We start from the raw sequence: 25928 nt of genomic DNA, 5'->3' as shown, positions 1-25928 counted from the left end.
TTTGAGACTTCTAATCACAACCTGATTGGATAAAAGGTTCCAATAACCTACTCATGGCAAACACATCCCCCCTTTTCAATTCTAACAAGCAACTGAGTGTCATTCAACAACTGCAAAGTCAGAACCACTTGCTCAGACAGCCCTTCACATTTCTGCCTCCAGGGCATCCCTAGAAGGAGTCAGCAGAAGGCATCTATTACTGCCATACCATCACTCCTAAGCCACAGTTGAGCTGTACGGGACAGCTGCATGCAGGGTAAGGAGGAGAACACACAAGAAAGGAACACTAGGAGACAGAAAGACTAGAAAATAGCATCTCAGTGCATTTCAATGGCCAGGAAGACAGCATCACCTCTCCTCATGGCTACAAATTAATGCTTAGGAGAAATAAATTATTTCCTAACATCCTCCTGTTTGCTACAATGATGAAAAACAGCAGCTAAAACACCTGACAGCTGCGGAGGGAAGAAGGGATAGATGTACTTTTCATTTCAGGGTGTTACCACACACTAAAGTATTTGCTTTGAAGAATGACGGAATCAGGCAAGACTCAAAACTTCACTCACTGGGGCTTATCCAGGTTCTCAGCCCCACACAGCAGTGGGAACCATAGGAGTCCAGTCTTTGTTCCAAACTATTTGGGACTATTTGTGTCTACTTACTGGAAGCCCATGCCATACCCCTCCCTAGAAAGCTGCTTTCAATTAAAAAAGTTTATGTCTGTTCCTTTCAGAGGTTCTAATCCAGCTTGTCTTCCACCCACACACTTTGTACACAAGCATCGAAAGGCAGAATGAGCATGGCCAGGGAGCACTGTGGGATCTTCTCACAAGAGGGAATGCCTGGAGGATTCCCTTTGACTGATTTATGCAGCCCCCTGTCAATCACAGGGACAGCATGTTCTTCAAAACGCCTCTCCTGTTTTCCTTCTCTCACTCAAGGGGACCAAAGAATGTGTCAGCAGGAAGGGAAAAGTGATATATCAGGAGTGCTCAATTCATTGCCACATCTAAAAAACATTCAGTATTGCAACCAGCTTCATTTCCTCATAACATTTTTTTCCCCTGCAGGTAATGTGGGAAAATTTGCTGAAGACCAAATTTTGGAAGGCAGCCTTGTGAACGTTGGCCCAGCCATCCCATGAATAACAGGTAGATTGCAGACAGCACCACAGGATGTTCCACTGTAAGCACGTACCACAACCAGAGCAATGGTGCCTACCTTTGGCCTCATAGAATCATCAAGGTTGGAAAAGGCCTCTAAGATGACCAAGTCCAACCTCATCGCACCCTCACCATGCCCACTGACCACATCACTCAGTGCCACATCTCCCACTTCTGAGACTCCACCTCTTCCATGGACTCAAATACTTGACCACTCTTTCAGAGAGGAATTTTTTCCTAATATCCAACCTGAACCTCCTCTAGCACAACTTAAGGCCATTACCTCTCATTGCATTGCTGCCATGAAATGCTATGTTGTGTTAGAGGGATCTATTGCCAGCACACCACAAGTTAAGGATCACCATTCCTGTGGGCTGGGCATGTGGTCCTGGGCACTGGGCTTCTCCAGTCCACATTGGTAAGGTGAGAGTGATACTGCTCCACATCACAAAGGTATCCTGAGGGTAAATGTCATTGCCCCATCTCTGGACACACACAAAGCCAGACTAGACGGGGCCATGGATAACCTGGCCCAGTGGCTGGCAACGCCACCCATAGCAGAGGGTTGAAACTAGATGATCTTTAAGGTCTCCTCCAACCTAGGCCACTCTGTGACTCTATGATAGCCACAAAAAAGGTGCTCAGATGTTATGAAGAGACACACACATGTGGAAGAGATGCCTCCCATAGGAGTGGGTTAAACATGCATCAGTGACACCCAGCCCTGTCCTTCCTATTGAGCAAGCACAGCCCGACACCGCAGGCTTTGCAGACACTGGTAGTTCTCAACTCTCACATCGTTGTATCAAAATAATCCTAAATGCAGACAGGCAAAACTGCTATTCAAACTGGGACACTGCCCTGCTCAGTGCTGGCACCCGCAGTGGGAGCGGACGTGCCTGTCTGCGTGCCCACAGGCGCCTGCACACAGCAAATCTGTTCCCCAAAGCCATCTGTTCCCCATGGCAGGGCTTCCTCCAGACCATGTCTGCAGGGTACGCATGGGAACGGCCATCACAAGTGTCTGTCCATCAGACAGCACAGGGCTGACGTGGCTATCACATCCCAAACACCACACTGCCTCTCCCTCCTCATTCCTGCTGCCACTTCTGTATTGAGACAGTGCTGTGGGTTGCTGTCCTATTTGCAAAGTCACAACCCCAAAACAAACAGGAGGAGGATCCACTGATAAAACCCACAGTAGCCGTCTACTTGTGGAGCACAGAACATCCCAAGTGAGGCTATACAAGCACATGGAAACACTCACACACCGATGGGAGATCTGCAGAGGCACAAACAGGACATTCTGTTTGAAGATCCAGCTGAAGAACAGATTTTGACTGTACTAATGAACCCTAATTAGCCTATAATTTTTAGCATTCTGCTCAGCAGAATGTTATTTATATTTAACTCAACAAATACCAGAGCATCCCAGCCATGACACATGCATCATTTTAACACATCCTTATAGATGAAAAACTCCTCTCTTCTCTGCCAGAAACAGGGGCTGACCATTACCCAGACATTTTATCCTTCAGTATGCTATTATTCTTGCAGACCTAAGGTCAGTTTTTCCCACTGATGGTGTAGTTGCTAAATATCAGAAAGGTTCCTGCCTGCTCACTGCCCAATGCTATAAGGCAGCTTGATTGACACATGGACACCCCCAGTTTGCCTACTGCAGCACAGAGCTCCAATCTGTTCTGAAAGCTGTCGTACTGCTCTCCTCATTTCAGCTGGGAATTGGGTTGGAGTTGCAGGGGAAAAAAAACAACCCCAACAAATCGCCCATATTAGTGAGCACTGGACCATTAAAAAGGTTCCAACAAACACTACAAAAATCAGCCAGTTTCTAAGACCATTTCAAACCCCTAAAGCCACAGAGCTCGGATGGAAATTGTACACAAAACATTTGAGATACAGGACTTGAGAAATTTTGCTCAGGGTTTTCTTCTAGGTTCTAATCAGACAGATTGCAGGACGAACCTCCTCACTAGTGTTTCTGGATGTGATATTTCCACTGTTCAGGATCTGCCCTGTCAGGAGATTCAAGTCAACACCTGGCTGACCAACACAGAATCACTGAGGTTGGAAAGACCAATAAGATCACCCAGTCTAAACATCAGCACATGCCTATGTCTGCTTTGACCACTCAGTTCCACATCTGCCCTTTTCTCCTACACCTCCAGCAATGGTGACTCCACCCCCTCTAGCCAGTATTGGGTCATTTCACGTTGGCCTCCTAAACTTAAGAAAAAACATCCCAATTATTTTATCCAAACTATCTATGCATTATTTTTCCGTGAAAAAAAACATGGATTTACAACACTCTGATACTGTAAAAACAAGAAAGAAAACCAAAGCAAATACAGCAGCACATGTTACAAGCACGAGGCAATGGAATTTGTGTCCTCTGTCTTTCAGTAGCCTTCTACTCTGCTTCCGCATCTTAAACAGCAATTCTCCCTGACCTCTGATATTTATAAACTGCAGCTTCTACTCCAAACCTCTCCTGCTTCTCTGTGTCTGATTTGTTTGCAGCGATACAATCCTTGAGTAGTGGTGCTTTTAAAGCAGCAAAGAATGAGTCTGAAAAATGCAGTCTGACTAAATTTTGTGCTCTTTGTCTGCTTTTGCCTGTTTTAGTTGGGGAACTCAGAGGTCTGAAGGCAACAGATGAAGGACCGTAGTGTGGTTGCTTTTTGCCAGGACAAAGGCATGCAAGCAGGTGATCAACAGAAAAGCTGTTATCAACTGGAAGCTGATAAAACTCCCAGGGTAACACACTGATGCTGTATTACTCCCAGATTCAGTTGGCTCAGAAATAAGAGGAAATCACATCTGTCAATTTTACCCGTATAATGAAGAACAGGATTTGGTGGTGGGATTGGGAGGCAGACTGCATCTTGTGCAGGATGGAATAAAGCCCCACTGCCACTTGCTGCATCCAGTCTCAGCACAGCCCCTTCCCATTTGAATCTGGAGCAGCTGATGGTGTCTAGGTCTTGCAGACCTGGCATTCAGTTTGCCTGTTACTACAGCTTTCTTTAACAAAGAACCACAATTTTCAGCTGAAGGTCTGGCTGGATTTTTTTATTAATTGAGAAATGACCTTTAAGTGCGTGGAAATACCAATGCTGGCATCTGTAGTTTGCTTGCAGTATGACAGGATGATAAATTCCTCTACTTACACAGTAAGAAATGATAGTGTTCATTACCAAAGGGAAATTTCTCAGGGTAGAGAACTGGATGTAACGCAGGGCTCCCATTCAGAAATGAGTGGGAGATGCAAGGGCTATTTTATTTTGTCATGTAAGTTGACTTAATTTCAGGAAAGCAAACAAGAACTGCAGGGATTTCCATCAGATGACAGCCCAGATTGCACGTGTATCCAATGTGCCTTATTAACATCAGCTCTCTCAAAATACATAGTTATTTCACTTCCAAATAAGCAACATAGTTGCAGGCTTTAAATCACACAGACCCACACCCTTAAAGCTCTCCTTTGAATTTCTGCTATCTCCGAATTCAAAGCAAACTTCATTTAAAACAAATGAGTTAAAAATCAAAATCACACCATACCATAAACTTCACATGGCGTACCTGGAAAAAAAACCCTGTAAATCAATTCTGACTGGCCCTCTCCCAAACCCACACTGGCTTTAACATCTAGCCAAGTGTAATCAAAATACATAGGATGCGAGCTGGATGTGTGGAAAAAACAATACAGAGCCCTAACTTTACAATAAAACCCCAACCAGGTGATCTCACGGTTCAAAGGATCACCCCAAACACATCACCTGAGCCAGGGCTGGGAACGATAGCAAAAGAGCAAGGAAAATAAGGGGATTTAATAATCAACTCATCTTTTGCACAGGCTCACAAGTATATGCTACCACTCAGAGCTCAAGGGGGCAATTAGCACTTGCTCTTGCCTCTTTTGCTATTCAGCAGTTCACAATGAATGGGGGCAAAGGCAAGTGATAACTCACAGTGCACTACACCGCAGAGCACAGTCTTATAGGAGGCACATGAATGTGCAACGGAACCATTTTCCTGCCATGAGATCCTGGTTACTCACATCAGGAGCTCACTCATCCTTCAGCACAGCGACAGGACATGCAGGTGCTGCTCTCAAACAACAGCACCTTGCTCCCAGTGCTGCCAGGGGTTCACCTAGATTAATTCTTAGAATTAGCCCTGAACTGCACTCTCCTATCATGATCTGACTTCTAAATACGGCCACCATTAGAAACAGCAGCCAAATGCGACCTGCTGGACAAACAGCAGGAAGAAACAGCAAACAAACAAGACCTCATACTCCACTTCTGCAAACATCAACCTCATTAAAGTTAATTGACGCTTCCAACCTGCAGCAAAAGCTCTGTCTACAACTTCCACACTGTTGCTCACCAACGTGTGAAGGCATTATAGACTGACAAGTGCTTTAGCAGACTGTATATCCATCCACTACAGAGCGAGGTTAAACAAATACAGTAGCCAGAACATTATTGTTGGCTGCATGCTCGGGCTCCAGAACTGCTCATCTCTCACAGCCTGGTCCACTGCAGCAAGGGCTGCACAGCACTGTGGGCCAAGGCTGCCCATGGGGGGTTGCAGTAATGGAAAACAATCCCACCCCATACATTTTTACCACTGAGGAGCACAGCAAAAGGCTTTTCTTTCATCTTTCTTTTCCCCCCTTTGATGGGAGCAGTTCATTTGAGAGCAACTGGCACCAGGAAATCAAGCTGTTAAAGGCAGAACGTGTGCCACATACTGGGAGGATCTTCAGTGTAGTATTTTATTGTTGTACTAGTGGATTCAACTCACTGGATCCATTGTAGTTTTGCTAGCTTGCCACTACTGCAAGGCAAAGCAGGACCGAGCATCCCCTTCTTGCTACCCAAAGCAGGTCCCATAAGTTTACTCCTATGAAGGAAGCACGCAGCTCGCTGGACAAAGCCCCAAAAGCAACAAGAACAAAATCCCAGAGAACTTCAGCTTCACCTCTTTAGAATATGGGCACACAGAGATGCTCAGAAGGACTCGTGCAGCATTTCTGATACAAAGACAGATGAACAGGAATAAAACCCAAGGCAGCAGCTGCCATGAGGTGTGGGACAGGTACCACCAGAGCAACAAGGACACTGCTGAGCTTCGCCTGCGGCCACAGAGAGCAGCCAAGCAGTGGTTAATGTCAGCTCTGACCACATGGTCACATTCAGGAAAGGTCAAAAGAGTGATTTTTCATCTGAAAACATCTGTGTGTTTAAAGAACAAAACTTTCTCATGTGCAGAAAACTAAGGGTTTCCAGCGCTTTTGTTTCCAGAGTTAAAACTCGTGCTTTTCAGCTTTGTTTAGGGTTAGGGACATGTAAACACACTGCACAAACCACATGCAACCTTCGCAACACAGCACTTCCCCAGGCAACGAGAACTGGGGGGTGCTAAGCCCCCTATCCCCACCTCATTTTCTCTCTCAGTGCAGCTCAGCTGTCCTTACTGCACCCAACTAGACACCACATCGTTGGCCTTCCCTATATAAAGACATCCACATGCCTCCAATCCCAAGGGTAGAGGTCTGCTCTGGCCTGTCAGCAGGCTTTAATTAGTCACATCTCAGGAGATGTGATGCATTAAGAAGAGGCTCCAAGCATAGCAGCAAGGGAAAGGCTGCAGCAGGGCTTGCAACCCATGCCAGCACAGGGAGCTGGTTGCACCTACACTCCATCCAGCCCTTTGTTTCCCTCCTCATCTCCTTAGCTCCAGTTGAGATTAAATTAGTCTGCAGCTTGCTTTGCTTAATTCTTGAAGGCACAGCCTATGGTATACAAATCATAAGGTTCACAATTGCTTACCTGAGCTTTTCCCATTGGAATGCTGGGGTAACGGAACTGCTGCCACACAACCAAATTCCTCAGGTTGAGCTGGGCCCTCCAGTCCATGCACATCTGCAGCCACACAGCACCATGAGTGGAGGTGTCAGGGGAAGCCTACCACCTTCCTTTAACTCTGGTATAGACCTGGTTGCTCAGAGGAACCCCAAGCTCCAACAGATCAAACCAGGAAACCACGTGTGTCCCAGATGCTTTCACTGAGCTGCCATGGTGACTCAAGGACAAGCATCACCTGTGTGGGAAGCTCACAGCTTCCTCAGCCTCACCACCCATCAGGAACTCACAGCTGCCAGGTCTCAGCCCTTCCCAGCAGAAACAACTCCTAGGACAAAGGAAAGCTTCCATACACCTTCCTCTTCTAGTAGGTCACAGTGTGAACACAGTGCAGTACCCCAGGAAAAGGTCTGCTTTGCTAGAAGGCAGGTTTTCAAATATATCTGGATGGAGAAAGGTGAAGAGAAGGGCTAAATAGGGCCTTCAAAAGCACTTTGCTCATTAGGAATCCAGCAGCAGGTAGATGCTAAGGCAATAAATACTAATAAATACTAAACTAAGACTTTCCCAACTAAACACCCAAATGCACCTTGGAATTTGGCCTTGGTTGCATTTGTAGGATTTTCATTATAATTACTTTTTAAGAAGCTGAACTGCACAAAAGTACCACTCCACCAGGACTAGAAGGGCCCAGCAGAGGGCTGGTGGGACTGTGAGGAAGTAACAGGGACACACGAGGTCACAGAGGATCAAATCTGCCTTGCATCCCCTGTGCAACCCTGACTAAGTAATCGCCAAGACATGCTTCAGCTTCTGTGTCAGAAGGGGGACTTGTGATGCGAGGGTTAATTACCAAAACATGGAACAAAAAGAACCTCTGCCTCAAATGCTAGGAATAAGCAATGACCAATGGCTGGCAGTTTGATCTTCTGCTGAAATGAGGGCTTCTCTTGGGGTGTGCATACATGTGTGCATGGGTAGCAGCACTGATCATGGAAACAGCCATGTACAGAGTGGGCAAACTGTGTCTCTTACCAGATTCACCACTGAAAAGACAACAGAGGAAACTGATTCTTAAACTTCATGGGTAACTCTTATAAAAGAAGAGTTTTAATTTGGGCTTCCTCAGCAATTACGGCTCCAACTGAAGCCGGATGCTTCAGGAACTTGTAGCAACACAAGAGTCGATCCAAGTGGTCCCCAGCTTAGGGCTTTTATTTCTGAAAGCCAGGTGGGGACAGAGGGATTGACTGGAGGGACTTTCAGGACAGAGTTGGATAAGCACTGCCATCCAAAAATCATGCCTTTTAGAGACATCTTGAGATGAACACCCCAAAATTGAGTGGCATTCAAAATATGAGGTCTCTCATTACAATGTGGGCGAAAATGCCTACAGTACTCCGGACGAGTAGTGCAGACAATCCTCCATTTAAAAGAAAAAATAAATTCCCTGCTACTGGCATGAGAAAGTTTACTTTCAGGCTTAAAGAAATGATCGTGTGGTTTTGAGGATGGCATTCCGTTCTGCTGAAGAATAGCACCCTGCCTGCCTGTCTATCTGTGGCTTTGTAGCTACATTACAATCTTGGAGAACTCTGTTTACATATTTTACATGTTTTCTTGTGCAGAACATGAGACCAAATTACATAGTAAAGGACGTTACGGTTTCACTCCTGCACACTTTTCCGTCCTCTCCTTCCAAACATGTTTTAATTCCATCCAAAATAATTGACTGGGTATTTTTAACTGTGCTTGATTGACTGGCAATCCTTCAGGCAGGTTTGTTTGCTGTTGCACGGGGAAATCATGCAAAAGCTGGAGAAGCTACATGCCAGGGGGGGTAGGGAGAGGACGGCCAGGGCGGGGGTGGGATGAGAAATGCTGAGAACCCTTCATGCATGAACAAAGCAGACGTGTCGATGCATTTATGCAAAATCATTCTGCTCTGAATGGAGAGGGACCCAAGACAAACAACCCGGATGGGATGCAGGAGAGCTATCCCACGCTTATGGCTGGACATGCTCTGCATCTAAAGGATGGTGAGCAGCAGCAGCAGACGGAGAGACTGGCAGGTTGAGGGGCAAGGGCCGAGGAGGGGGGTCTCCTTTCAGAGCACTGCATGCTAACTAGCATCGCCGTGGTTGCAGGGTCCGGCTTTCCAGCTTGCTGATGCCGGGGGGTCCGAGCTGTTTTCAATTACAGCGTGTAATCTGGGTAGGTGGCTGGGTGTACAGCAGATATGATCATAAAATGGTAAGTTACTTCCTAAAGAAGCACATAATCCTTTACTATTACCCAGGACAATATTCCTTTCTTGCCTTTCTTCTCCTCGCTTCTAACAATGACAAATGGGATGGAATTCTGCTCTTCTTTAGTTAATGGTACATGTTCTCCTGGTCCTGGGAAGAGACAGCACCAATTTCCTGCACCTGAGGAGTTTTGGTTTAACCTTCATCTCTGAAAAGGTCAGACCGAACCTCTCCGAGAGTACTGATCACTGCTTTGCTCTCTGCATCATCCTTTGTTTCTTTTATCTATTTTCTGTACTGTACACAAAGGGAACACAGTGTACCAGCCCCTGGTACTCACTGTTCTTTCCCCTTAGATGACTTGCATATGTGCTCTTGAAAAATTATTCTAAAAACTAGTGGGGGAGGGGAGTGGAAAGAAGAAAAAAATCCCTTGAGTGTTTGGCAAATTTGCTTGGAATCTCCTCTGACATCTCATTGTGTTCTCTCTGTCCTCCCCTTACACAAATCAGACAGAGGCTACGGCATCAGGCGTGGGATCTGCTGGTACCACTGCCAGGAGCACGGGAGCACTGCAAGATGAGATGTAGGGGTGAGAGGGAGGGATCCACTGCCCATCCCAGCAGGAACAGGCAGCCAGGTGATGGGCAGCACCCCCTGCTCTTCGGCCAGCTCTGGATTGCCCTTAAGAGTAACACTCTTTCTCAGCCATCTCTCTGTAAATGGGTGTTTTTTCAAGTTATCCCATGTCTCTCTCTCTTTTTTGTTTCTTTCTTCAGAAAACTGAGATCATCTCTAAGCAGAAGCCACAGCACAGATGTGAGCACACATCTTTGCAGCATCCCTCACCTTGGCACAAACCTTCTGCATGGACCACATCCTCCAACGAGGCAAAGCAGCAATGCAAAACACATGAAGAAGGACCAGTGGAGCTCCGCAGGCAAACAACATCACCATTTATAGATCTCCTGAACTTCCTGGTCCTGGGGACACATGGGCCTAACAATTCCCAGTGCCTGCAATGTCTCTTAGGGAAAGCAAGGTTCAATACTCAAAGAGTAGCTTTACTTTTCTGTTCCCTGATTTTCAACTCTATTAAACTAACTGGAAACCAGAGAATGTGGCTGTGAAAAGGCTTAATTAACCCATATTCACTGAAAAGATATGAAATATACCTTAACTTATGACAAGATGAGTGCGTTGCCCAGAGTTCCCTTGCCTGAACTCACCTGAGCTTTGGGCCAGGCTCAGGGTGCCCTTCCCCAGCTCCTGGAGAAGGAAGCTCTGCATTATCTGTGGGATAGCTGAAAGAAAAACTCAGTTTTGGGCTCCCTTGAACTAATTTTTGACTTGGAAATTCTCTGAACTATGGTGCATCAGCCAGCACTGGAAATGTGCTCAGACGAATACAGCAAAGCTACATTCCTCTTGCGACAGCCTGTACAATGTCCAGTTCATCTTTCTCCAGAACTGGTCTCTGATCACTCATGGTTCCTCCATTAATGGTTTTTCTTAGCGGGATTTTGTACTCAACCTCCGGAGATCAGCAGTTCAAAGGCTGGCTCAGCTATAAATAACAAAGACATTTGCGAAGCAAATCATCTTATTAAAAATGGGGATCTTTTTCTCTTCCACCAACCACAATAAAACCCTTACCGTTGAAGAGCAACAGGACTTGGCTGCGAATGGGGAAGTTCAAAAAGGGCCACTTGCAGAGCCGACAGACAGACACCCTCCCTCTTCTCAGCAAGATCACCCCAAAGGAAAGGAATGGCTTCTCCATTAAAAGTTGCAGGTTTCCTTTCTCCACGCTCCTGTTCATGACTGCCCTATTTGCTGGCTTTGCCGGGTCTTTGGGGAATTATCTTCAGAGTTATATTTATTAGTCAAAGTAGAGCTGTGTGGCAGAGAACTTCATCATTTTTTCTCTTCAATTTTGTCACAGTATTTTCTTCCCAGCCTTGAAGCTTTCGCTCTGCCATGCTACTTCTTCCAGCATTCAACGTGTTTTTGTGCTCTTGCCTTTTCCATTTGTTGGAAAGTTCAGGTATACTGCAATTCCTGACGTCTTTCTCTGGACAGCTGAAGACTGTGTTTGCTGCAGTGAGTCTGGATGAGTGCAATTGTGGGAAGTGCAATAGGGGCAGGAGGGGGCCTCCATTTGTGGGAAAGATGTAATAAGAATCCTCTTCCACAGCTTCTTACTCCATAGCAGCCCCCGTGGGGTACCCAGGGGGAGAACAGGGTGTGTTAGTGTGGGAAGAAAAATGAATCCCAGGATCTGTGCACCCAGCAGCCTCAGGAAAGAGCCCCCTTTTCATTAACTGTGCCTAAGATGTGCGAGTCCTTCCTGCACAGGGGAAAAGCCAGTACTGACAATGGCTTAAGTAGAAATATATATATGTATGTATATACGCACACACACATATATATATGGTTACTTGAATTAAACAGCTTCTATGCAATTGGGGGAAATGCAATGAAAGACAAAGCTGCTGGGGGGACTGCTGCTCACAATCATCAAGGTAAACACCAACTCCCAAGTCTTGAGCACATATTGCTGTTACAGGTACGGCAAGGACAGCAATAAACCACCTAAAGTTCCATCAGTCCCTTCCCATGCTCCTCTACTATAAAGGCCATAGAGAAACTACAGATAAGCCATTCTCAGGAGGAAGGAGTGCCACCAGCAAGAGGAAAGGAGCAATGGCATCACTTCCCAGGCTGCTCCAACCATGGTTTCCCTACCATTGTGCAGTGAGAGGACAGAAACTGAGCCCACCAACTCCACAGCAAGAGTTCTATAGGACAGCCATCCTGTTACAGTGCTCACACACCACACATTCCAAATTAGCAGCCCTCACTGATGGATCTTCACTGGGATTGGCCATGAAGATCAATGGCTGACTTTCTGAGCCCACACTTTGCCAGGCTCAGGAGTGCTTTACATGGTGTAAGAAAGCCACGTCCTCTCCCTCCTGCTGGTGATGAGAAGCCTGACCCTGGCTGGGTAAGAACTGGTTGGAGAAACAAGTCCCAGGGGACTGCCAGTAGTGGCAGCTATTCACAAAACAGATCAGTCGTAACGCCCTTTGTCTGCCTATTTGTGCCGACTGGATCCGTCCTTCAGCTAGTATAAATCTGCCCAGAGCTACTGCCTTTTTGCAGTCCTTGCCAGTGTACACCAGCTGATGACTTAATGCTAGCATCAATAATCTTTAGCACAAGAAAAGCCCTGAGAATTAAACAGAGCTGCAGAAAACCCCACACAACCAGTCCATCAACACCGATAATATTTCACACACGGTGGATGGCAAGGAGAGCCTGTTTACAAACTCACTGCAAGAGCAGGAGGGAAATGAGAGGCCCAGGAGCATGCACAGCCCTTGTTGCTGAATTCCTCCTGCAGCTGATAACAGGTACCGAGGATCTGCAGAGGATGTCAGATTAGAAATCAAGCTGTAAAAATACCCTGTGCCGGTGCTCGCATTTCTGTGCTGGTGTGATGTTGCTGACTAGTCCTCTCCGGCTTTAAATATGATGCTGTCAGTGCTGTGAATATTTCTTAATCTGCACCGACGAGTGGCTGCCAGGAAAGTAGAAGTGGCCGTCTATCAGCTTTGCTTGTGCAGAAAGAACGGCTGTTTGGAGGGGGGCTCTTTGACCTTTCCATTTTTCAAACACGTGCCTGTTTGCCAAGAGTGTGTCGTTCTTTGTAAGCATTTTGTTGTTCAAAACACATCTTATACGGCAAACTTTTTTCCTCCTCCCTCAGTATGATGCCATTCTGCAGCTTCATACGAGCATGTAACGAAGGCACATGTAAGATCCACCTCAAAACAACAACAATGCACATGTAAGATCCACCTCAAAACAACAACAATGCAACATCCTTGTTCCTAAAGAACAAGAAACAGGCAATGTCTTAACTGTGCAGACAGGCCTGGGGTGTGCAACCTGCAGAAGGAACCCTACGATAGCAAGAAAGCACACTCTGGCTTTTGCTCATGAACAGTCCTCCAAGAGTAAATAAGAGTAAATAAGTAGACATGTCTGAGATGCACCACAGTGAGAAACATAGAGCTCAGAAACAGGCTGAGCGAAACTAAGGCAGAAATACAGCCATGCAGAGCAATGGGTCTCGAGATGGCTAAGGATGAGAAAACGTTTTAAATTGGGAAATACATCTTTAAAATGCTTTCAAGCACTTTGAGAGCGTCAGGTAATTATGAGAAATGGGGATGGCTAACAAACAACCGGCTTATGTATTCTGTACATTACTGCCCGCTGCACTCAAACATATCTTTCATGGCATTCCTGATGAGAAGCCAACACAAATGCCACTCTGATTAATCAGGAAACTACCCAGCAACAACATGAAAAGTTTGCACAACACCAGCAAGCACACAACCTACTCTGAAAGATAGCTGGGCAAAGAAAGGTGCTCCTTTCATCAATACAAAACCCCCTAAGGCGCAATGCTTGCGCAGATAATGAAGCCAAACATGTTTACACACCAGTGATCATTACACGCGGTGATTAGAGGAGATGCTGGGTTAATTTTCATCTCAAGCACTCCGCTAGCTAACAGTGATGACCTGCTGCCCCACCTCATCTCCCCAGAGCGACAAGTCAGGTGCTCCTGCACAAGCTGCAAGTCTGCCTTGTTCCTGGCGAAAACAAAGGCTTTCCCAACATATATGATTAAAAAGGTCAATGAACCCCACGTGCCCACACTGGTGTAATACAACCAGCTGAGCTAAAGCAAAAATTCCTTTTGCTGGAAGTAAATAGCACACTGTTATCTCCCCAGGGCCCAGCCAATAACGGGAGGCATGTTCCCATTCACTCCACCAGTGTGTGATATGCTGGTGCTCTGCCTATAAATACAACAGCTTGGTTTCCTTGTTTTTTTCTTAACAAGGATGTGACAACTTCATCTCTTCTGGGTATAACAAACACGCTCGAGCTGTGGGGACACAGCAGGGCTTTCTGCTGTGTGTGTTCACAGTGGTGTTTTCTCCACCGCGTGACCATATGCTGCCTACTGTACAGTGGCTGCATTCCTACCAGATCATGAGGAGAAAATGAGGGCAGAAAATCACAGTCAGAGGGCTCAGGGACACGCACATTCAGCAGCACCTGAACTGAAGACAGCAGACTTTGGCACTACAGCCCACTGAGCTCCAATAAGAACAAAGTGATGAAGGCATTGGTAAAGGTCCAGAAGAAAGTTCCTTTTCCAGTGTGAAATAATAAGTGAGACCATGACAAAAAAAGGTAATACTGGGTTCAGGATTCTGTCTTGGTACCGTGCCAGCTAACCATGCTTTGGACATTTAGAACTGACCTGGTCATTAATTTGTTACAGACTTGTGCAATGTGAACAAGGCCAAGTCTCTTGGATAAAGATTTTTTTCTCTTGCAAGCCAAGGGGAAATGCTCAGTGTTTACTATTCACAGAGAAATCCACTCGTCGTATCTGTGACATTGCATTCCTCTCTGCACTGCCCACTCAGGACACCTCCCAGATAACCAGACTGCAAGAACAACTTGGCTGCATCAAACCCAAAGTCCATTTGATTCACTGTTCTGCCTCGCAGGGGACAATGGTGGATGCTGAAGGGAGAATATACAAAGTAGCTCCTTTTCTTGCTGTATTCTCAATTCTGGCTTTCTTAAATCAGAGGGTTGTATCTGGACTGTTGCATCTGCATCGTGTACAGCTCTGTTTTCTAGGCATTTATCGAATGTCTTTTTGAACTCATTTGGATCTAATTCTCTCAAGGAGACAAAAGGTAAAGTTATGGTAACTGGAGCTATTTATGTTACAAAGGAGACATGTAAGAAAGGGGTTAAAGCTAATGAATGGCTTTGGGAATGGAAGGGACCTTTCTCAGAATAGAACAATAGGGTGCTTTTATGAAACCGGGAGGCAGAAAACACAAAACTATTAAAAAGGAAAGAACACTCTTTTGTATTATTCTACATTAGCCTTAAGAACTCACTGCCACAAGATAGAACCCTGTGCTGGCAGCAGTGAGCCTGCCTAGTCTTTTGGGTGGTGATAGTTTGCTAGAGGTGGCTGCTACACAGCTTAATGAACAACGCAGAGCACAACTACAGCCAGTTTTCAGATGGATGACTAGAACTGAATCTCAGCTCCGTCACTACTCAGATAAAGGGCAATGGCAGCCATCTTTCATTAGCAGGCACCCATGGATGCTGACCATCTTCTTACTTACACTCATAAGTGTCCTCGATGGACTCAGCTTTCAAGGGGAGGTAACAGTCTGCTTCCCTTACCTGGGTTGCTGCTGGTTGACCGATGACCACCCAGCCTGGGCACTGCTGGTCGCTGTGATGGGAGACGGAGACGTTGGAAGCCCACTGATCGAGGAAGCCTTTGGGAGTGTAAACACCACAGTCTTTGATGCTGGTCATTTGCTCAAATTCCTCGCATACTCCATCACCATCATGGAAATAACACCTGCTGGGTTCATCTGCCAGGAGAAACCAAAGAGGAGAAATAATAAAATGGCTACATGTCTGTGGCTTAGTTGCTAGGACCTGATAACACTGGTGGTGCATCTGCTGGTCCACAATTCTTTTGCCAATAGAAAGCCATTTTAAGAAAGCTCATCAAGAACAGCTCATTTTGTTATTGGGCAAAACCCTCAAAATATTCCTCACCGTAAGAGATTTTCTGCTTATTTTTGTCTGTCACTATTTAAAAGGACGGCGACAGAAGAAAGTAGAGAGCAAAAACACATAGGAAGAGAATGTGGGTACTGGCATCCATTTCCATCTCTGACTTGGATGGAAAAAAGCCAACAGAGGTCTGGTCTACAATGTATCCCTTTTTGTTCTTAAAAGTTATCTGCAAAACAACAACAGCAGCATCTATGAATTGAGAGATGGCGAAAACAGCCAAGTTCACAGCCACAACGACCAAGGGCCATGCAGATCTGTTTATCCAAAGAGCAGACAGAGGATGCATACATAGTGTGAGGGTGAACTTGCCACGTACACACACAGCTTCAACCAACGTAACTCAGATTTGACCTGAAAGGATCAAAAGCAGCAGGAGACTTTATTATCCTTGTCCATTTATTCTGTGGCTTCTCTAATGAGACTACCAACAAAGATGCCAAATTTTTGAGGTTGTTTCTCTAACACCGGCCCATTAAAAACTGAACCGAGATCCATCTACTCTTTTCAAACAGACTGCATAGCAATAATGACTTTCAGTCATTAGAGTACTCTGTGAAATGGAAACCTTTGACCTGTTGGTATCCTATTTTGTATTGTATTATCATCGCCGGTCCCCAGAGGTATCCAGTTCTGACAGCCTGTTGTATTTTTGTCTGGCAAATAAGACTGCTGAAAAAAAAATGGTAGGAAATTAGCCAGAGCTGTGAGCTGGACTGATGGAAACGATCCCCAAGGACAGCCCTGTCCATAGCATTGGACTATCTCAAGCCAGGTGTCAGAAAACCCAAAGGCTGCTCCATTTTGAGCTACTTCCAAACTATGAAATCCCCTGTTTATTTTTCATCCTATTTACTCAGTGAAATACCATCACAAACCTGAAAAAAAAAAAAAAAAAAAATCATTTCACTGTGATTCAATTATTTAATGACTTTCTCTCCCTTTCCCCTCTCTTCCTCCCTGAAAAACTGCAGGTCCTTGAGAGAATATGAGTTTGAAAGAACAGAGAAGCCTATCAGGGAATAATGTCATTGTGATTTCATTTCATCACAACCTCTGCAGCCAACTTGCATACGTGGGTGAGCGTGGGGAAGTGCACATTTGCTGGGCCAGGATTCGGAGCTGGCAAAAGTGAACCTGGAAACTGTTCAGCAGTGTGAGCACAGCTCTGTGTCTGAGGTAATATTCCAGGGGTGGCCAAACTTCTTGACCTAGCAAATCACATCTTTAAATCTTCACATGGTCAGGAGCCACTGAGCATGTAGCACACACCTTGGAGGGTCTGGAGGAGCAATGCTGTGACTGCTTTGCAGAAAGAGGATGACAATGTCTCCCCGGGGTGTGCCATTACACCACATGGGGAGGGGGTGGATGTGCAGATAAACCCTAATGCAACTCAGCAGCTCTGGAATGGCCTGTGGCCCTTCCTCTCATATTGCCCAAGGGCCCCAGTGCCAGCAAGGCCCCATTCCCCATCATCTGGTACCAACCACACTGGGAATATGAGCCTGAACTGCTCATGGGCCCTGAGAGCCCCAGCTGGGTCACACCTTACTCTTAACAGTGTGCATTAGTACCACACCAGTGTGGTGGGGGAAGAGACTTGGCATGTGCCTGGTGAGCCTGAGGAAGGGGTAGAGCTCCACATAATAGAGGCTTGCTTCCCTCACCATATCTTCCTGCATCTCCTGCTCTGTAGTGACATATCAAAGCATAGGACAGATCTCTGCCATGCAGAACAGCAGGACAAAGCAAAGCAGCTCATGTGCTGCAGAGCACTGTGTCCTGGTTTGAGTGAGAGCCTCAGCAGACGCCTCTGAGAAAGGCTCAGCTCTGGAAGGGCTGTGGCCAGCAATCAAAAATCCTCAAAAACAAATCCAAACACATGCAAATACCTATTTTGGGAGTTTCTTTGTCATTTAATGAAAAGATGGAGAAAAATAGGGAAAAAAAAAAAAAAAAAAGACAGCCCTACTGTATTAAAATGATCCAACCTCCAGCCTATGAGCAGTCAGATGGACGCTTGCAGTGACACATTGGCATCTATATACATCCTGCTGCACGCCCACATTGACACAGACACTGACACACATATACGCTCCTTTTACACAGCCCCAGCAATGCAAACACAGCCAGAAACTCACAGCCTACTTCCCTTGCCTCCCTGAGGCTTGGACTTCTTTTCACGATAGGCACTGAAGTAAGCACAACATTTATATGGCCAACACAGTCTTGCACTGGCTCCAAACGTTCCCTCCTAATGCGATGATAAACGTAATGGGCTTCTGATAAGATCATGTGTTTGGGATAAAAGAATACTCAAGACCTACTCCAATCAGATGACTTAATTCATGCTCACATGGATGGGAAGGCAGCCCTTGAATAGCTGCGATCCAGGCCAGTGTGTGATCCTAACAGAGGCTAATTTGTTCCTGATTATGCTTAAGACCCCAATAAATCTGTCTGCTCGGAGCCTGCAACACCCGAGGGAGGAACAGAATGGAGAGACTGCGATGTCTGAATTCAATGGAGCCTGTCTGAATGATTAACAAAGTCTCACTGAGCCGCACTGTCACCAGCCCCTCTGCAGTGCATGTCCCCTGCCTGCTGTACCCACTCATGTTGTGTGCTGTGTTGGCTAACCAGGACCTCTGCCATGGGCTGCATTCATCAACACCACGGACCTCTCACTTTAGAGTGGAATCTGATTCCAGTGATGTATGAGGGAAGAGAACATTCAGTAAATCTGATTTGTCCTCAAGGTAAAATGACTTCAAAAAATTAAAAAGCAGTTGCCTGGAAATCCAGCTTAAACCTAGAACAGCAAAATATCTGCAGGCGTAGCACCTGGCAGCAGGATACAGCAGCTCTGGGGGATGGCAGCAGATGCTTGAGGATCCTGAGCTGAACTCAGGGAGCATGTGCTCATTCAGGCAGTCAGAGCAGCTTTTATCTGACAAAGCCCTCACTGAGGGCACCAAAATGTCAGAGCCAAACCCAAGTCATGGAATCACAGAGTGGTTTGTGTTGGAAGGGATTCTTAAAGGCCATTGGGTCCCACTCCCAGCAATGAACAGGGACACCCTCAGCTCCATCAGTGCTTGGAGCTCCAACACCTGACCTTGGGTGTCTGCAGGGATGGGGTATCCAACACAAGTCCCTTGTTTTGGGATGGTTGCTTAGTGCAACACACAGTGTTTAATACAGCCCCCTGCCTTGGGTTCAGAGCCAAAAGGACCCACCAGGTAGGGCACATGGCAGTGCTTCCTTCCTACCACCAGCACCTGCTCAGAGCAAGGGCAGAAAAACTCCAGCGACACAAACTGAGTCTGGCACGCATCAGGAAGCAGACATGCAGGATATACACTTATCTGTGATAGGCAGCCTTCCACCTCATTAAAAAAAGGGAGAGATAAAGAGATCCACTTCATAGCAGAGGGCACATCCTCTGATGAGGCTTTGAATGTCCGAGCTGCACGGCCAACATGCCAGGGACAGACACTCGGGGCGGCTTCCTGTTTTCAGCCAGGATGCACTGACTGCCTTCAGCTCAGTAATAACTACTGTGATTTTCTTTTAAGGCCAGACAGAATAATAATAACAATAATAATAATAAGAGAAGTATTTTTAAGCTCAGCTGTTTACTTAGGGATCCTTCCAACTCTAACAAGCCTCATGGCACTGAACTATTCGTCCGAGTTAAAATAAAAAAATTAAAAATAAAAAAAAAGGGGGGGGGGGAGGGGAAATAAATAAAGGGAAAAAATGGGGGACACAAAAATGCAGCATCATTGTCTCAGAGTTACAGATGGTTGGATGCACGTGTTAACCCCTGGAAGGTCCAATCCGACCTCCAGCAGATCCTGCAGGAGTGGGATCTGACCTGCGGCACTTAATGGTACCTCCAGCATTGCTTTTGGTGTCCGGAGATGAGGGGAAATGTAACCAGAGGTTTCCAGCACAGCAGAAGGAACAGTTCCACTGCAGATCTACATGGTTAGAGGATGAGAGAGAGCAGAACCTGCCCCATTTATTTCTGAGAGCTTCACCTTTGGCTGCAGCGGGAGCAGGGTGAGCAATGTGGCTGCTTCCAGGATATCTGCTAATCTCTTCTTTAGTACTGAAGAAGCCAGAGGCAGAGATATTTCCTGCTGCAGCAAAATATTTGAGAGTTATTTTCCTTCCTGGATATTCTGATCGGAAAAGACACAACACCAGTGCACAGAGCTCGGGCAGACCTTTCCGAATCAAGTCGCCTATCAATACATGGTGACATTTTCCTTCAATGAAATAAAGCAGACACCTTGGAAATGAAGTACAGGCAGGTGTTGCAATGTACTGCAGGGCATCCAGGGGCCTTGCAGGAGGCAGCTCCATGCACAATGTGACGATGATGGCTGAGCACAGCATAGGCTGGCACCACGTGTGGCTCCCAGCAGTGTGGCTGCTTTGTGGTGATGCATCCCTGGGTTGGGTCTTTGATGGAGCACACTCTGTGTGTAGCCATCAGGAGACATTATGGCCTTCCCCTCCTGCTAGGAGAGCACTACAATACCTTAAGGAGCAAGGATAGGTGGAGCTCACAGCATTTTTCTGATGCAACACACAATAGCCCCATGATTGTTCTGCATCATGAAGCCAGTTGCAATCTTCTTCCACCCAACCTTGTTTCCCTCTCTCGGTGTTTGGATAAATTGCAAAAGCAGTGCTGGTAATACTTTAGTATTTCCTTACGCAAAGTTATTAGCTGCACTTGGAGCCCGTTCAACTGCAAATCTTGAGATTTCAGTCACACGAGGCAGCAACTGCTCCCATTGACACCTGGCCGCTTGCTGAGAGCCTGGGAAGGAGCCCAGGAGGAAAACTGTTGCTGCCACTCACTAAGGAAAACAAACAGCTTGTTTGTGTGTGTGGTGGGATGTTATTGCAAAGGGAGGTCTTGTGCCTGGCATCACCCTCGGAGCACAGCAAGCTGCTGTTGAGTCACAGAGGGTGCTCCAGGGAGGGAAGCTCCAGCTGCGGAAGCCTCTTTGATCCACCAGGAGAGCAATGCATGAGGAACACAGCAAATAGAGGAGAAACCCTCCACTGGGCTCTTGCTGGAGCTGTGTCCTGGACTCCAAAGCTGGATTGAGCTGGGCTGGAGTCACTGGCCAAGAGAAAAATGCAGGCAAATGCCACCCCAGCCCACACGCTCCCCCACAAGAAAGCATCTGTCCTTTGTGCTTTGCTGCCTGAGATGCCTGTGTGCTGTGGTTCAGCTGGCCCTGCTAAGACAGCACTATTAATGATGACAGTCTGAAAATCACTTTCAGAGACTTTATGACGATGTTGTTATTACTAACTTGCCAAATGAGTGCTTAGACATTTTGGAACATGTAGCCACACTCCCATGAGCTGCAGGAAACAGTCAGCTTCAAAGTATTTGCCTTAAGCTGAAGGATTCACACAAATACTATCTGAATAGCTCCAGTCAGTAAATTAATTGCTATCTGCTATGAAATCCTGCTATAGATCCTCAGCTTCTCTACCCATGGCAAGCTGCTTGCTCAGTGCCTTACTGATGCACCATGAGATGCTGACTTTCGTCTGCAAGACAACTCTGCTTCTCCCAATGCTCTGCCCTGTTGAGAGCCCTTGGTGGGGTAATACCAGGCCTTGAATGCTGTGTGTGGGAGAAATCCCCATTAGCTGCTGCATCACAGCCATGTTCCTTGTGCAGGGGACAGGAGGGAAGGGAACGGGATGGAGCGCAGCGCGCTCTCAAAGCATGCCCACAATGAATATGGATGGTCATCCATCAATGTATTTTAAGCACATTACTTCTCTGTCAGAAAGAGGGAGGTGGGGAGGATGGGGGGGGGGGGTTGAAAGAAAAAAAAGGGAAAAAGAAAGGAAAGAAAAGACATATAAAATTAAGTTTGTGTCACTCATTTAACACTGCAATTTCCCCAGAGGATTATGCACCAAACGGAGATAGCAAGCTCATGAATATTAATCATTTCCCTGAATGCAATGCAGCCCTCCAAACAATAAGATTAGGGGAAAGTGCTATGCTTAATTTATGGATAATGGGAGAGGTAAAGGACAGAGCTCCCACAAAGGTAGGGCTCACAGCTGGAGGGAGAGGCCTCCAGGAGGTGGAGGAGGGCAGATCCAGATCTGTGAGGAACCAAACAAGCTCTTGGGGCCAAGCAGAAGCAAAAGAAAAGGTGTTAACGGATCGCTGACAAATTAAAATCATACTTCTCTCTGCACAGCCACTGTGACTAATGCTGCAAGCACGCCAGAAATCGGCGGCAAACTCAAGAGCTAGAAGAAAGCTTTTCAGCTTTCTTCCATTCTGTGCCTTCTCGTGGTGTTTTGCACCCCAAGCCCCAACCCAGCGCCCATGGAGCTGTGTGTCTGACCCCACACCCTCCTCCAAAGGCAGCAGAAGTGCTGCTGTACAACGCTTTAGTGAGGAGCCCATCCAAGCAAAGGAGATAAAGTGCAGCAATAATAACACCAGTAAGATGTGGTTCACAGCCCCATAAATTACCAGGCAAACTTACAGCTAGATAGAAGTTCTGCAGCCACTTTCCAGCTGGGTTGCAATGTGTCTATCAGTCTTTACTCATCTCTTTTCATATTACTCTCTCTCCCCCTCCCTTCTTTTTTATTGATCTCTGCATCTTTTCTATTATATCCTTCTCTTTCTTCAGCTCTGGAGAGCTAAATCAATGCATAATGCACATCACACTCAACAAAAGGAATGCAAATGAAAGCAGAGCTCTTTTTCAATGCACGCACATATATCTGGAAGCATGTGCACGATGTTTGTGGGAGAGTGCACACCAAGGACGAGGTGCTCAGCTGCTTATTAGACACCCATTTCCCAACAGCCCGGTGGGAACGGATCGAGTGCTAAAAGGCTCCGGGTTCACACAACTGCAAATCATAACTCTCCCAAGCGGGGCCTGTTTTGAATGGGATTTTGCTCGAGCTTGAGCAATGCCAAAAGCCAGGTGTCCTGGGTGAAACCACAAGCAAGGTGAAAGCAAAGCAGCCGGGAGTAGGAGAGGGGAACATCAGCCCCCATGGTTCGCTCCTATTCCATGAACCAAAAGGCAAAGCGAGGCTTTCCCTGTGGGACCTTGTGCAGGGCAGATGTAATATGCAAAATCTGTTCCAAGAGGTGGGGGGAGAAGAGTACAGGTGATAAAGTTCAGCACGAGGATGGGTGAGTGTGCTGCAGAACTTCAAAATAAAGCAGCGCTGCCAGATGCTCCCATTAATTAATTAATTAATCTCGCTGTCGCTCTTCAGCATGTTGCAGGGGGAAGATGCTATTAATCTTATCTGTTTTCTTTGAGTCGGCTTTGTGTGCAGAAAAGGCCAGGACAACCTGACAGCAAAGACCACACAGTTTTGTCCCTGCCTCCTTCCCCCCCGCACCCCTCCTTCCAGCAGAGCAGATTGATCTGCGGTTATCTGATTAGAGAGGAGAGGAGGAGGGAAAACAAAACCAAGAAGAAGGAAGAGAAAAAAAAAAGAAAAGCCTAATTTTATTACAGGCACTAACACAAAGTGTCTTGTGCCATTTATTCAAAGGAAAATCGGACCAATAAAAACAAAAAGAAAAAACACGTTAACATCGTGATCCTAAAAGGCAAAGGGAGCTAAAGAGAGAGATGGACACCTGCAAATGGGCTGCCTCTGTCTGTGGGGATGTCAGCACAGCTGGATGTCAGCCTGAGCCACGGGCTGCAGCACTGAGGCTGGAGCCAACTTTTAAGGACCAGAGACCTCCAGGGACTCCCTCCAGCCTCCACAACATTCACAAGATCAAACCCTACATCCCTGTCTCTGCAAAGCCTCTGTACATGATGTACATGTGATGGGAGGCTCTCTGAGTTCTTTGGTGAAGAGGAGTGATGGACAGCACTTCGGTTCTGGTGCAGGCTGCTCAAGAAACTGGAGCATACCCCATGAGTGCTATGGCCAGGAGGGATGGGGCTTTGGGCACCTGCTCTGCTGGGAGGTGTCCATGCTCTCAGCAGGGGTTGGAACTCAATGGGCTTTAAGGTCCTTTCCATCCCAAACAATTCTGTGATGCCCAGGGCTCTAAAAAGCTGCACAGTACAACAAGAACATCACTGCATAAATAACAGACTGAAATAATTTGTCGTTGTCCTACAAGATTATAACATGTATTAGCCTCGTAAACATAGAAACAAATTACGCTTTATTCTCCTCTGCTCCTCAGACAGGGACCCAAGCAGTCTGTATTTTCCAAGAAAACAACCCACCAGCCTCAAAGGAGACTTTTGTTTGGCTAAAGGCAGAGGACTCAGGGTTATATCCAAACATAAAGGTGGGGTACGGCCAAAGAACCAACCTGGACCAGGGAACTCAGACCTAAGAGGGTGCACAGCTCCATCCCCAACCCTTGCTGGAACCAACCTCGGACCATGCTTGACTTTCCAAAAACCCAAAACGTCTGCATAAGTGTTTATTTCACTTTCAAAATATTATGACTAATATCTTTCAGTGCTTGAGGTCTAATTCTGCAAGTTACTTGAAACACAAATGTCACTTCAAGACCACCAATAGTCACAATTAGCCCTGACCATAAATATTCTCAAATTTCAATAGAGATATTTACATATGTAAATACGGAAATAAGTACATCACCAAATCAGGCCTCAAGTATGACTGTGTGGGATGCTGAAGTAAAAATGTGGTGGATGAGACAAGCAGTCCCCAGCTTACCACCCAAGGGAAGCGTGTTGCTTGTGAGGTCCTTTATATGTTGTTCCAGCCACAAGAGATAAGCATCATATTGCCAAAAAGAGCAAATTTCAGTCTTGCCAACATTATATTAACTGCTCAGGACTGATGCCCTGAGCTGAAGGTATCGGATCACAAGATGGGACAGACAGAGCATTTGCTTGGTTAGTTCCAGATAAGGAATCCCATAAACCTCTTGAGAAGAGACTGATCCCTTATAAACATTAACTTTGGTTTCAGAAGGTCTGCATGTTTCATCCTTTCCCGGATCTCCGAGTCCTGTTTGGGAAATGCAATCCCCCAACGCAGGGCTGCCCAGCACAAGGTGCAGTGAGAATTGGTCTTTCCCCTTCTCTGCCCCCAGCATTCCTAGAGAGTTTAATAAATATGTAAAGCTCACAACCACAACCCAGCTATCCCAGATAGCCCGAGCATCTTCCGGCCATTGTGCTTACAGGTTTTGCTAATCAGAGCAAACCAGGCTTGCAAATGAAATCTGATTAAGTAGTTTTCACCTCTCAAAAAGGGGATTAGCCAGACCTTTGATCTTCAGATACTGATTTGCAACTCAAAGGAGGTGTGACCTCAGCTGGACTTGCTTCTGGTCTCAGCCCCTTCCCCTTTCACTCCTCCTCCTGTTTACCAGAAAAAAAATCAGTTCATGTCTTCTCACGTAGCCAGATCTAAAGCCTATTGAAGGCGGTGGAAAACCACCCACTGACTTCAATGGGCTTTGGATCAGTCCCACAATGGCTGACTTAGCCCTAAGTCCTATGTTGTTTCAAAGCCAGCAGAACCAATTTCCCATCAAAACGACCAGAAGCTGGGAAGATATGTTCGCCTTTCAGACATACAAATTCCAACTTTTTTCCCTCTTCCATGACAACTCTTCAACTGGAGATGCTGAAAACGCTGTTGATTTTTTCCCTCGCGCCTTGCATAGAGCAGTTGCCCACCGTAAGTGGAAAGGCTCTGAGCCAGACTTACCAATGCAATTAAAGGATAACTCCTGCAGGCAGAACAGGGAGCAGCCGTCACCATTGATCTTATTCATGTCATCGCATTCTTCCCCCAGGTCTCTACAGGCAGGGCACAAACAAGAAAAATGAGTCAGATGGCAAATGGCGTCATCCCAATGA

General features: G+C 46.3%; 1 protein-coding gene across 2 annotated transcripts in view; it reads right to left on the bottom strand.

Annotated features, from left to right (window-relative positions):
• The window catches only part of PAPPA (pappalysin 1), a 161981-nt gene that overhangs the window by 55120 nt on the left and 80933 nt on the right, over positions 1–25928 (bottom strand). For both annotated transcript variants that reach the window (XM_015878745.2, XM_015878746.2), the window contains exons 9-10: positions 25777–25868; positions 15613–15809 (exon numbers count right to left, since the gene is read on the bottom strand). In XM_015878745.2, coding sequence (XP_015734231.1) covers positions 15613–15809; positions 25777–25868 — 289 coding nt within the window. The remainder of the gene's footprint in view (positions 1–15612; positions 15810–25776; positions 25869–25928) is intronic.

This window comes from Coturnix japonica, chromosome 17, assembly GCF_001577835.2.
Source record: "Coturnix japonica isolate 7356 chromosome 17, Coturnix japonica 2.1, whole genome shotgun sequence".
Classification (NCBI taxonomy): Eukaryota; Metazoa; Chordata; class Aves; order Galliformes; family Phasianidae; genus Coturnix; species Coturnix japonica.
Note: the sequence above shows the minus strand (reverse complement) of the source record. Positions and strands in the feature narration are given on the sequence as shown.